The 12,314-nt window shown below is 44.8% G+C and overlaps 1 protein-coding gene across 1 annotated transcript in view; it reads right to left on the reverse strand.

Annotated features, from left to right (window-relative positions):
- LOC126355279 (arylsulfatase B-like) overlaps positions 1–9,338 on the reverse strand; it is a gene marked incomplete at its 5' end in the record, with an annotated part of 91,759 nt that extends 82,421 nt beyond the window's left edge. The window contains one exon of the mRNA XM_050005567.1: positions 9,300–9,338. Within this exon, the coding sequence (XP_049861524.1) occupies positions 9,300–9,338 (39 nt within the window). The remainder of the gene's footprint in view (positions 1–9,299) is intronic.
- Positions 9,339–12,314: the final 2,976 nt, after the last annotated feature.

Here is a 12,314-nt window from a genome sequence, read left to right on the forward strand (position 1 = left end):
CGAGTAGCAAAATTCCTTTCTTACTTTAAGTTTCTCATTTCCTAATCTATTTTCCTACACATCACCCATTTAATTCGTCTACATTCTATTATCCTCGTTTTGCTTTTGTTTATGTTGTTTCAAGACTCTGACCATGCTGTTCAAGTGGTCTTCCATGTCCTTTGCTGTCTCTGACATAATTACAATGTCATCGGCAAATGTCAAGGTTTTTATCTGTTCTCCATGGACTTTAACTCCTACTAGAAATTCTTCTTTTGTTTCCTTTACTGCTTGCTCAATATTGAATACTGTGTAAGCAATAAAGGAAAGAAAAGGAAATTTCTGAGTAGGAAATATAATCCAGGGAGAAATGTAAACATACCATCAAATTGGGCTTTCGCTGCAACACGAGGTAGTTGAAGAAATGAGGAATACAGCGTGTCTCGTCAGGGAGCCATTACCGTACACTGTGGTAGCATTCGTCATTACAACATGGTCCAGTGAATGGACGAAGTTTCACGAGTGCAGCCCAGTGCATGGGGAATGTTCAGAACCACATTCACTGGTGCCACAACAAATAAGCGCTACATTATACAACACTCAAGAAGAATCCCACGTCAAACAGCAGACGCAAATGCAGCGAACTCAAGAGGTCTGCAGGGCACGTAATCCCACACTCCGCAGTGGCAGGGCGACTGCATGATGGTGATCGCCTTCCAGGACGTGGTGTTCCCATGACATTCTCACTTCGGTGGTGCCGTTCGCAGTGATGCAAAGAGCGAAGGGACTTGACCAGCAATGAGGGGGTCACACGCTGTTATCGGGTGAAAACAGATTTTTTCTGTATAATGGTTCTGGAGGTACTCTCATATTGCTCTAGCTGCGAACACTTGATGCTTTGAGGAAAATGGATGAAAATGATCATTTTGTGGTGAACGACGAATGGTGTTGTGAGGGATCGTGCTTCATGGAAGTACTGACCTCTAAATATTTGAATACAGTACATTCACAGTTCAGCGTTATTGCCATGTCGCACTTCTTCCCCCTGTACGTCTCGAATTCGAGCCAGACTTCACTTTTATAGATGACAATAGGAACGTGCGGTTTTGCTGAGAACAACTGTGTAAGGTGAAATGACAAGTTTAGTGTCGAAACTTATCTCACAAAATTGCAAGCTTTTACACGGTTTTCAACTCGACAACACAAAAACAGCGCAATAGATAACACATCTTGCCATCATCAAAAAGTGAAATACACAACAGTGTTAAATGTTAACTCTCTGAAAGAAAATTAATCCTAAACACATTATTATTAATTGGAAGTTTCTTTACAAAACTGCTCTTACACATGCGTTACGATGTTGGTCAGTACTACGAAAATCGTCCGATTCCGGTTCAAAGTTCGCAAGGTGGTGCACCAACAAAGTTTACGTCTCTGCACGCGATATTTACCTAATGCTGCAATGTGCTGCCGACTGCAAGGTAGCTTCTCTCACACTGAATTTCATACAAAACTAATTTGACCGTTTCTGAACTTTCCAGCAGAAACTTTCCTACGTTTCCCGATATGCGGCAAAACATGTACTCAGCCCTAGCGTTATTATGTGGCGATATACACTCCTGGAAATGGAAAAAAAGAACACATAGACACCGGTGTGTCAGACCCACCATACTTGCTCCCAACACTGCGGGAGGGCTGTACAAGCAATGATCACACGCAGGGCACGGCGGACACACCAGGAACCGCGGTGTTGGCCGTCGAATGGCGCTAGCTGCGCTGCATTTGTGCACCGCCGCCATCAGTGTCAGCCAGTTTGCCGTGGCATACGGAGCTCCATCCCAGTCTTTAACACTGGTAGCATGCCGCGACAGCGTGGACGTGAACCGTATGTGCAGTTGACGGACTTTGAGCGAGGGCGTATAGTGGGCATGCGGGAGGCCGGGTGGACGTACCGCCGAATTGCTCAACACGTGGGGCGTGAGGTCTCCACAGTACATCGATGTTGTCGCCAGTGGTCGGCGGAAGGTGCACGTGCCCGTCGACCTGGGACCGGACCGCAGCGACGCACGGATGCACGCCAAGACCGTAGGATCCTACCCAGTGCCGTAGGGGTCCGCACCGCCACTTCCCAGCAAATTAGGGACACTGTTGCTCCTGGGGTATCGGCGAGGACCATTCGCAACCGTCTCCATGAAGCTGGGCTACGGTCCCGCACACCGTTAGGCCGTTTTCCGCTCACGCCCCAACATCGTGGAGGCCGCCTGCAGTGGTGTCGCGACAGGCGTGAATGGAAGGACGAATGGAGACGTGTCGTCTTCAGCGATGAGAGTCGCTTCTGCCTTGGTGCCAATGATGGTCGTATGCGTGTTTGGCGCCGTGCAGGTGAGCGCCACAATCAGGACTGCATACGACCGAGGCACACAGGGCCAACACCCGGCATCATGGTGTGGGGAGCGATCTCCTACACTGGCCGTACACCTCTGGTGATCGTCGAGGGGACACTGAATAGTGCGCGGTACATCCAAACCGTCATCGAACCCATCGTTCTACCATTCCTAGACCGGAAAGGGAACTTGCTGTTCCAACAGGACAGTACACGTCCGCATGTATCCCGTGCCACCCAACGTGCTCTAGAAGGTGTAAGTCAACTACCCTGGCCAGCAAGATCTCCTGATCTGTCCCCCATTGAGCATGTTTGGGACTGGATGAAGCGTCGTCTCACGAGGTCTGCACGTCCAGCACGAACGCTGGTCCAACTGAGGAGCCAGGTGGAAATGACATGGCAAGCCGTTCCACAGGACTACATCCAGCATCTCTACGATCGTCTCCATGGGAGAATAGCAGCCTGCATTGCTGCGAAAGGTGGATATACACTGTACTAGTGCCGACATTGTGCATGCTCTGTTGCCTGTGTCTATGTGCCTGTGGTTGTGTCAGTGTGATCACGTGATGTATCTGACCCCAGGAATGTGTCAATAAACTTTCCCCTTCCTGGGACAATGAATTCACGGTGTTCGTATTTCAATTTCCAGGAGTGTACAAATGCATGGTTGGAGCAGTATGCATGTTATAGTGCCCCCTCTGTTCTCACAAGAACAGTTAACTAATTTGGCTGGTTCGTTGCTAAATGTTGCCTCAGCTAATTTCTAGCTTAAGTGCAGCCACTATGAGCGCAGTGCCCACACAAATTTCTACTCTGTGTCGTACAGAGTGTTAACTGAACCATTCTGTACTTGATGTTAGTTTAGAGAAGAGACTCCGAAAATTTCTCTCTTGTCCTACTCATGGCAGAACTACCTCCCCCCACTTGGGTTCATTCGTTTCTCACATTACGGCCCTTTTCGACCAGCAAGTGCGTTCTTCTTATTTTGTAGAAATCTCTCTTCCAATCGGAATTTCCCTTCTATCAGCGTGCATCGAAACTTCAGTATTTTTCTGCTTCCTAGTGCATTTTCGCCAATTGGACGTTTCGTACCGTTCTAGACGCCTAAAGTACATTCACCTTTCCGTATGTTGTACTCGCTAGATGAAATGCGTCACTGGCTCTTGTTTGCATCCTGTTGGAATTCCGAAACGCAGCTTTCTACAGCTTTTTCTCTGTCCCTTGTGCAGACGTGCCGCTACACGCGGTCCTCCAGCCCAATTCACCTGGCCCAGTGTCGCTGACTCTCCTCCTGCCACCCCTTCCAGTAGTTTCTGCCATAACCCTCGTCGCGCGCCTTCGCTATGCCATTGTAAGGCTGGAGTTTCAAAACTAAAAGCGACTAACGTTGCCTGTCCACCTTCTGCTCAAAGACATGCATTCTAGAGGAACAGTGTATTATTTAACGTTTATTGGCTGTCATCTCTTTGCATTCCATACTGATAGGCAAACGTTCTCATAACTACCAAAATTCGTGATGTATCTTCACCTTCTCGTTGTGATGTATAAAGGTCTAATGTAAGGTGCGGATCGGACCATTTATTCTGCCACTTTACGCAGTACATGAACCATCAAAGGGCACAGGTTGGGCAGCTCTTCGGCTGAGAAAATATTCGGTGAATGGAGTGGCCTGCCCATTCCCCCAACTTAAATGCCATCCAGCATATGATAGAAAAGTTGTGAAGACGTATCGCAGCTCTACCAAAAAGCAACAACGGCCACACAGCAGTTGTGAACCGCGCCGGTGGAGGAATAGAACCGCCCCACCACAAGAACTCATTACCAGCTTTCTGCCCAGCATGAGAGCCCGTTTGTAGAGGATGCATTGTTATATGTGGTGATCTTACACTCACCCCTGCGTACCGCTTCGAGACATGCAGAAAGAGAGTCAATGAGGTGTGGAAGGTATTGACAGGAATGTAGTGCCAGGCTGACTCTTATGCCGTGACCAGCTGCACTGTTTCTCAGTTGAGAACCCATAGGTAGAACAGGCCGATCGAAGAGATCCCACACATATTTGATTGGGTTTAAATCCAACTGGTCTGGTGGCCTGGGGAGTACGGTAAATTCATCCTGGTGCTCGAACCACGGACATACACTACGAGCTGTGTGACATGTTGTATTGGCCTGCTAGTAGATGCCATCCTGCCAAGCAACAACGAACGGCATATTGGTGTGGACATTGTCCCGAAGGATAGATGCATATATGTGTTGATCCACTGTGACTTACAGAGGGTCGAGATCACCCATGGAATGTCACGAAAACATTCTCCAAAACATAAAGCTCCCTCATCCGTCATCGACCCTTCCGATGCTCGTTGCAGAGTGTTTGCTTTTACACGTTTTTACGTAGATGGTACATAAAACTTTATTTGCGATAAACGGCTGCCTGTCACCATTCACTGGACGTCCATTTGCGGTATTGACGTGTGAATTCTAGCCTTCGACACCAGTGGAGAGCAGTGAAAATGGGTGCATAGATTAGGCGCAAGCTGCGGAGCCCCATACGAAGCAACGTTTGCTGAACGGTCGTTGAGGAGACGCTTGGGTGGTCTGGGTGGTCAGTTGCTCAACAACTGCACGTCTATTCGCGCGCACTTATCTCTGCATCTGTCGTTCACCCCTTGTTGACTGTGATGCACCACAGCTGGCTCTCTGCAGGGTTTTCATAGCACCATTTTGATAAGCACTGTATACTTCTACTAACGCGGCATACGAACGGCTTACAGGCTTCGACGTTTCAGAAATGCTTCCACCATCGGCCTGAAAGCCAATGATTATATTCTCTGGGACGTCAGATAAGTCTCTCCATTTCCGCATTTCGGCAGTGACTCCATTATTTTTCGCGTCCTTCAGACGCGTTTTATATACCATATATTGCTACTGCTGTCACGTGCCGTCTATGAGTGGTTACCATACGTTAACGTCGGTGATAGGCGATTATCACATTAACGTGATTAGCCCTCGTAAAACAATGAGATTTGGGTATTACAGTGAAATACACAGGAAAACTAGTATTCAGACTAATGACCTAAGTCGAAACAAGACCCCGGGAGTAGACAACATTCCATTAGAACTAATGATAGCCTCGGTAGAGCCAGCCCTGACAAATCTCTACCATCTGGTGATAAAGATGTATGAGACAGGCGAAATTCCCTCAGACTTCAAGAAGAATATAATAATCCCAATCCCAAAGAAAGCAGGTGTTGACAGATGTGAAAATTACAGAACTATCAGTTTAATAAGCCACGGCTACAAAATACTAACACGAATACTTTACAGACGAATGGAAAAACAAGTAGAGGCCGGCCTCGGGGAGATCAGTTTGGATTCCGTAGAAATGTTGGAACACATGAGGCAAAACTGACCCAACTTATCTTAGAAAATATATTAAGGAAAGACAAACCTACGTTTCTAACATTTGTACACTTAGAGAAAGCTTTTGACAATGTTGACTGGAATACTCTCTTTCAAATTCTGATGGTGGCAGCGTTACAGTGCAGGGAGCGAAAGGCAATTTGTACAGAAATCACTTGGCAGTTATGAGAGTCGGGGGGCATAAAAGGAAACCAGTGCTTGGGAAGGGACTGAGACATGGTTGTAGCCTATCCCCCATGTTATTCAATCTGTATATTGAGCAAGCAGTAAAGGAAACAAAAGAAAAATTCGGACTAGGAATTAAAATCGATGGAGAAGAAATAAAAACATGGAGGCTCGCCGATGTCATTGTAATTCTATCAGAGACAGCAAAGGACCTGGAAGACCAGTTGCACGGAATGGACAATGTCTTGAAAGAAGGACATAAGACGAACATCAACAAAAGTAAAACGAGGATAATGGAATGTAATCGAATGAAATCAGGTGATGCTGAGGGTATTAGATTAGGAAATGAGACGCTTAAAGTGGTAAATGAGTTTTGCTACTTGGGGACCAAAATAACTGATGATGGTCGAAGTAGAGAGGATATAAAATGTAGACTGGCAATGGCAAGGTAAGCGTTTCTGAAGAAGAGTAATTTGTTAACATCGAGCATAGATTTAAGTGTCAGCGTTTCTGAAAGTATTTGCATGGAGTGTAGCCAAGTATGTGTGTGAAACGTGGACGATAAATAGTTTAGACAGGAAGAGAATAGGAGCTTTTGAAATGTGTGGGTGCAGAAGAATGCTGAAGATTAGATGGGTAGATCACAAAACTAATGAGGAGGTAATAAATAGAACATCGAAGAAAAAGAATCTGTGGCACAACTTGACTAGAAGAAGGGATCGGTTGGTAGGACATATTCAGAGACATCAAGGGATCATCAATTCAGTATTGGAGGGCAGCACGGAGAGTAAAAATCGTAGAGGGAGACCAAGAGATGAATACATTAAACAGATTCAGAAGAATGTAAGTTGCAATAGGTACTGTGAGATGAAGAAGCTTGCACAGGACAGAGTAGCATGGCGAGCTGCATCAAACCAGTCTCTGGACTAAAGACCACAACAACAACATATAGGTGGTTCGATGTGATACTGTGTAGCACATGGGGAGAGGGTCAGTTAATCTGGCGTTTGGTATTCCCCTGGCATTCTAAACAGCAAGAGGAACAGATTGGGCAGCAGTGGGAGCTGTACCTTGTCGTCAGCACTGTTAACAACCTCGTGCAGTATTTTATACGATATTATATCTTTGGATGGTAACATGGCTTGGAAGCTGCTTGGGAACTAGTTACCAAAATCGCCAAGATTGCTATTAAGTACGTTTACGTGATCCGTGCATTGTGGGGATATATGGCTCGAATTTCTTACTCTCTGCGTACGCACAAAGACGTGGCAGTTGCATCGAGCCAACAGAGATATTTTCTTTAACTTACAGTGACCAAGCTGCTGTCTTACTGTACGTGTAGGGAACATCCTTGTTGTTTTCTTATTATTATGCTGTGGTAGTCTAGGAATCGTGCAATGGACTAGTGCTTCGTGACTGCATTCAATTTTTGATGTTCTCGACCATTCTGCTTGCCAGTCCGATATCAAGCGTTTTTTGAGTACTTGTATTATATCTGTGACAATGAATTTATCATACCTAACATCTCCATGTACAGATGCTTTCTTTGCTAGGACATTTACTTGCTCTCTTCCAAGTACTCAAGGCCTTTTGATACTTTCAAAAATATCTGGAAACCGCTATATCGAAATGAAAGAATTTCATTGTCGGCTCTCCTTATATCGACAACAAGCATCGATATGTCAATATATCGACGGTAGGACTTCGACATCACTGAGTACTAAAAAGATCGACTGCACATTCTAAATATACTGACCGTGTTAGAGCTGTATGCTTAATTATTGATTTATTATTATACAGTATATTCTGTTCACCAGCAACCGGCCTATCCGCCTTAGTGCAAGAACAGCAAAGCAAACGATATACGTTCACGCTTGGCGATAACTATTTTGCTAACAACTGATTCTAAAAGGCACAATAGAAGGTGTCTGCTGGGTCCGTCGTTCGGTTTCGTCACATATCGCATTTACCTGGAACACTTCATGTCGATTTCCCTGTTTTTTTTTTTATTTCTGCCAACTCCACCAACTTAGGAGTTGTAGTGTCAAAATTATGTGGTGAAGCAAAACGTTGCAGTTTCTATTGGTAGCGCCGAGCCCCGATTACATCAGCATTTCACCTCACACGGAGGCCCACCGCAAGAACCAATCTTGTCATTTAGATTTTTGTTCATCATTTTCAGCAACTGTTTTTGAAGAGTGCCAATGTGAAGAAATAGCACACTAGATGTATCAAAAAATCGTGGATATCACTTCTGAACAGCACGTTGCGAGGTTCGCAGGTAGGCTCAATAATATTTGTCATTGCCTGGGGGACAGCGAAAGTGTTTACACTCAAAAGAGTTTTCCTGGAGCCACTCTGTAGGAATTCTGGGCGTGTAGGGTGTCGGATTATCCTGTTGGAATTTCCAAAGTCCGCCGGAATGCACAATGGTCATGAACGGAAGCGGGTGATCAGACAGGATGCCTACATACGTTTCACCTGTGATAGTATTATCTAGGCGTATCAGGGTTCCCATACCACTCCGAATACATAAGCCACACATCACTACAGAGCCTCCACCAACTGTAACAGTCCCTTCCTGACATGCAGGGTCCATGGATTCATGAGGTTGTCTCCATACCTACACATGTCCGCCTGATCACACAGTTTTAAATGAGACTCGTCCGACCACGTAGCATGTTTCCTGTCATCAGCAGTCTAATGTCAGTATTCATGGATCAAGGGGAGGCGTAAGTCCATGTTTCGTGCAATCATGAAGGGTCAACGAGTCTGCCTTCGGCTCCGAGAGCCCATATCGGTGATATTTCGTTAATGGTTCGCACTCTGACACTTGTTGATGGCTGAGCATAAAAATTTGCAGCAATTTGCGGAAGGATTGCACTTCTGTCACATTGAACGATTCTCTTCAGTCGTCATTGGTAACGATCTTGCAGGATCTTTTTCCGGCCGCAGAGATGTCGGACATTTTATGTTTCACCTGATTCCTGATATTCACGGTACACTCGTGAAGTGGTTGTACGGGAAAATCCCCACTTCATCGCTACCTCGCAGATGCTGCGTGTGCCATCGTTCAAACCCACTTAAATCTTGATAACCTGGCACTGCAGCAGCAGCAACCGATCTAACAACTGCGCCAGACACTTGTTGTTTTATGTAAGTGTTGCTGACTGCACGGCCGTGTTCTGCCTGTTGATATATCTCTGTATTTGAATAGGCATGCGTATACTAGCTCCTTTGGCGCTTCAGCGTATGTTAAAAGAAATAAATAGTTGAAAAACGCCAGTGACCTGACGAAAATTAACTATTATAAAGCTGATACTAATGGAATAAAGCGCTTATGTACGTAACTTACCATGTCGTCGACAATGATGAAAATAATGTGCGGAGACCTACAGGAAGAGCGGTGAGTGACGGACGTGGCTGCGAAGCTAGCCACGAGCAACGCGACTGCCAACGATGTCTTCATACTGCAGGCGTCTGTCAAGTGAAAGCAGTGAAGTCCACTGTGGAATGGATGCTGATGTGCAGCCGCTGAGGATCAACACTATTCCGTCACTCTGAAAAAGAAAAAGATGCCAGTGGTGAGTATCCAGGAAAAAATGCCTGGTAGTTGCAGTGTGTCTTTGTCTCTGCCTAGTCATCTGCGTTACTTCTGTTTTATTAGAAGATACCTGCAATTTGGTTTTTCTAATGCAGAGGTAAAGACAGACAAGTTCTGCTCGTCCATTCATGTGAGGCCCAACATCGATGAATTCGTGGCATTTTTATCGTTACGAAAATAATGTCATTTAGAGTAGCCATTTTTGAGCATACGAGATGTAACTACACTGATGAGTTAAGAAATAATGATCCCAATCCACCGCGTGACAGTGTGCATGCGTGCGCGTAACACGGTGAAGGAAGTATACAGGGTACTTGTCGTAGTTTGAGTTTTTTCTAGGTGAAATCTAATACAACTCTATTCAAAAAGAAAGGTCAGATTTCGAATACTTTGATTTCAAACTGTGAAATATGGAAACACAATTCCACCGTTCCTGGAAAGAGAAAGAGAATGGTTCAATTTCTTATGCATCTACATCTACATCTACATCTACATGATTACTCTGCAATTCACATTTAAGTGCTTGGCAGAGGGTTCATCGAACCACAATCACACTATCTCCCTACCATTCCACTCCCGAAGAGCGCGCGGGAAAAACGAACACCGAAACCTTTGTGTTCGAGCTCTGATTTCCCTTATTTTATTTTGATGATCATCCCTACCAATGTAGGGTGGGCTCAACAAAATATTTTCGGAAGAGAAAGTTCTTGACTGAAATTTCGTAAATAGATCTCGCCGCGACGAAAAACGTCTTTGCTTTAATGACTTCCATCCCAACTCGCGTATCATATCTGCCACACTCTCTCCCCTATTACGTGATAATACAAAACGAGCTGCCATTTGTTGCACCCTTTCGATGTCCTCGGTCAATCCCACCTGGTAAAGATCCCACACCGCGCAGCAATACTCCTACAGAGGACGAACAAGTGTAGTGTAGTCTCTTTAGTGGACTTGTTGCATCTTCTAAGTGTCCTGCCAATGAAACGCAACCTTTGGCTCGCCTTCCTCACAATATTATCTATGTGGTCTTTCCAAATGAAGTTGACAGCCTTGAGAATTGTACTATTTATCGAGTAATCGAATTCCAACGGATTTCATTTGGAACTCATGCGAATCACCTCACACTTTTCGTTATTTAGCGTCAGCAAACTTTTTAAAATCGCTTTGCAACTGATACTGGTCTTCGGATGACCTTACCAGACGGTAAATTACAGCATCATCTGCTAACAACCTAAGAGAACTGTTCAGATTGTCACCCACGTCATTTATATAGATCAGGAACAGCACAGGTCCCAGGACGCTTCTCTGGCGAACACCTGATATCACTTCAGTTTTATTCGATGATTTGCCATGTATTACTACGAACTGCGACCTTCCTGACAGGAAATCACGAATCCAGTCGCACAACTGAGACGATACCCCATAGGCCCGCAGCTTGATTAAAAGTCGCTTGTGAGGAACGGTGTCAAAAGCTTTCCGGAAATCTAGAAATAAGGAATTAACTTGAGATCCCCTGTCGATAGCGGCCATTATATCGTGCGAATAAAGAGCTAGCTGCGTTGCACAAGAACGATGTTTTCTGAAACCAAGCTGATTGCGTATCAATAGATCGTTCCCTTCGAGGTGATTCATAATGTTTGAATACAGTATATGCTCCAAAACCCTACTGCAAACCGATGTCAATGAAATAGGTCTGTAGTTCGATGGAGTACTGCTACTACCCTTCTTAAACACTGGTGCGATCTGCGCAATTTTCCAATCTGTAGGTACAGATCTATCGGTGAGTGAAAGGTTGTATCTGATTTCTAAGCTGGGAGCTATCGTATCAGCGTAATCTGACAGGAACCTAATCGGTATACAATCTTGACCTGAAGACTTGCCCATATCAAGCGATTTGAGTTGATTTGCATCCCCTAAGGTATCTAATTCTAAGAAACGCGTTCTAGCAGCTGTTCTTGTTTCAAATTCTGGAATATTTCATTCGTGTTCCCTGGTGCAGGAATTTCGGAAAGCTGAGTTCAATAAGTTTTTATCCCCCTCTGTGCGTGACACTTTTGAAAGTCTGCGACATCGCATTGTTCAAACTGTGAATTCGACAACGAGAGACCAGCTGCTTCGTATGTGGCACGAAATGGGCCACCGATAATGATATTTGTCGTGTGGCAGGTGGTGCTCACACTGAATGCATAGAAATTTGAACTTTTCTCTTTATAGGAACATTGAAATTGTGTTTTTATATTTTGTAGTACGGAAGTAATAAATGTTTGGAAATTGTTATTTCTTTTTGAATAGCCTTGTGTAAGTGAAAGAGACATCTGCCTGTACTGCAACTGATCACCATCCAAACATCCCTCCTTCGTGGATGGGGTCAACTTTGAATTTTCAAGTGAGAACCCTACATTTCATAGCATATTCAGATTCCAGCCAAAGAGTATTTACGTTTTACCAAAGCACTGTTTACTAGTTGTGGTAGATGGCGCTGTAATCGACAAAAGTCAAGAGCGTCTCTTTTTGCAATTAAGAACCGACACATTTAATTCTGAAATTAATTTACGACGTAAATTTAAACCTGTCTGTTGTAAAGGTTGATATATACATCTGCATCCATACTCCGCAAAACACCAGACGGTGTGTACCTTGAGTACTTCTGTCGGTTCTCTCTTCTGTTACAAATGGTTCAAATGGCTCTGAGCACTATGGGACTCAACTGCTGTGGTCATCAGTCCCCTAGAACTTAGAACTACTTAAACCTAACTAACCTAAGGA

The sequence above is a fragment of the Schistocerca gregaria genome, chromosome 3, assembly GCF_023897955.1.
Source record: "Schistocerca gregaria isolate iqSchGreg1 chromosome 3, iqSchGreg1.2, whole genome shotgun sequence".
NCBI classification, from domain to species: Eukaryota; Metazoa; Arthropoda; class Insecta; order Orthoptera; family Acrididae; genus Schistocerca; species Schistocerca gregaria.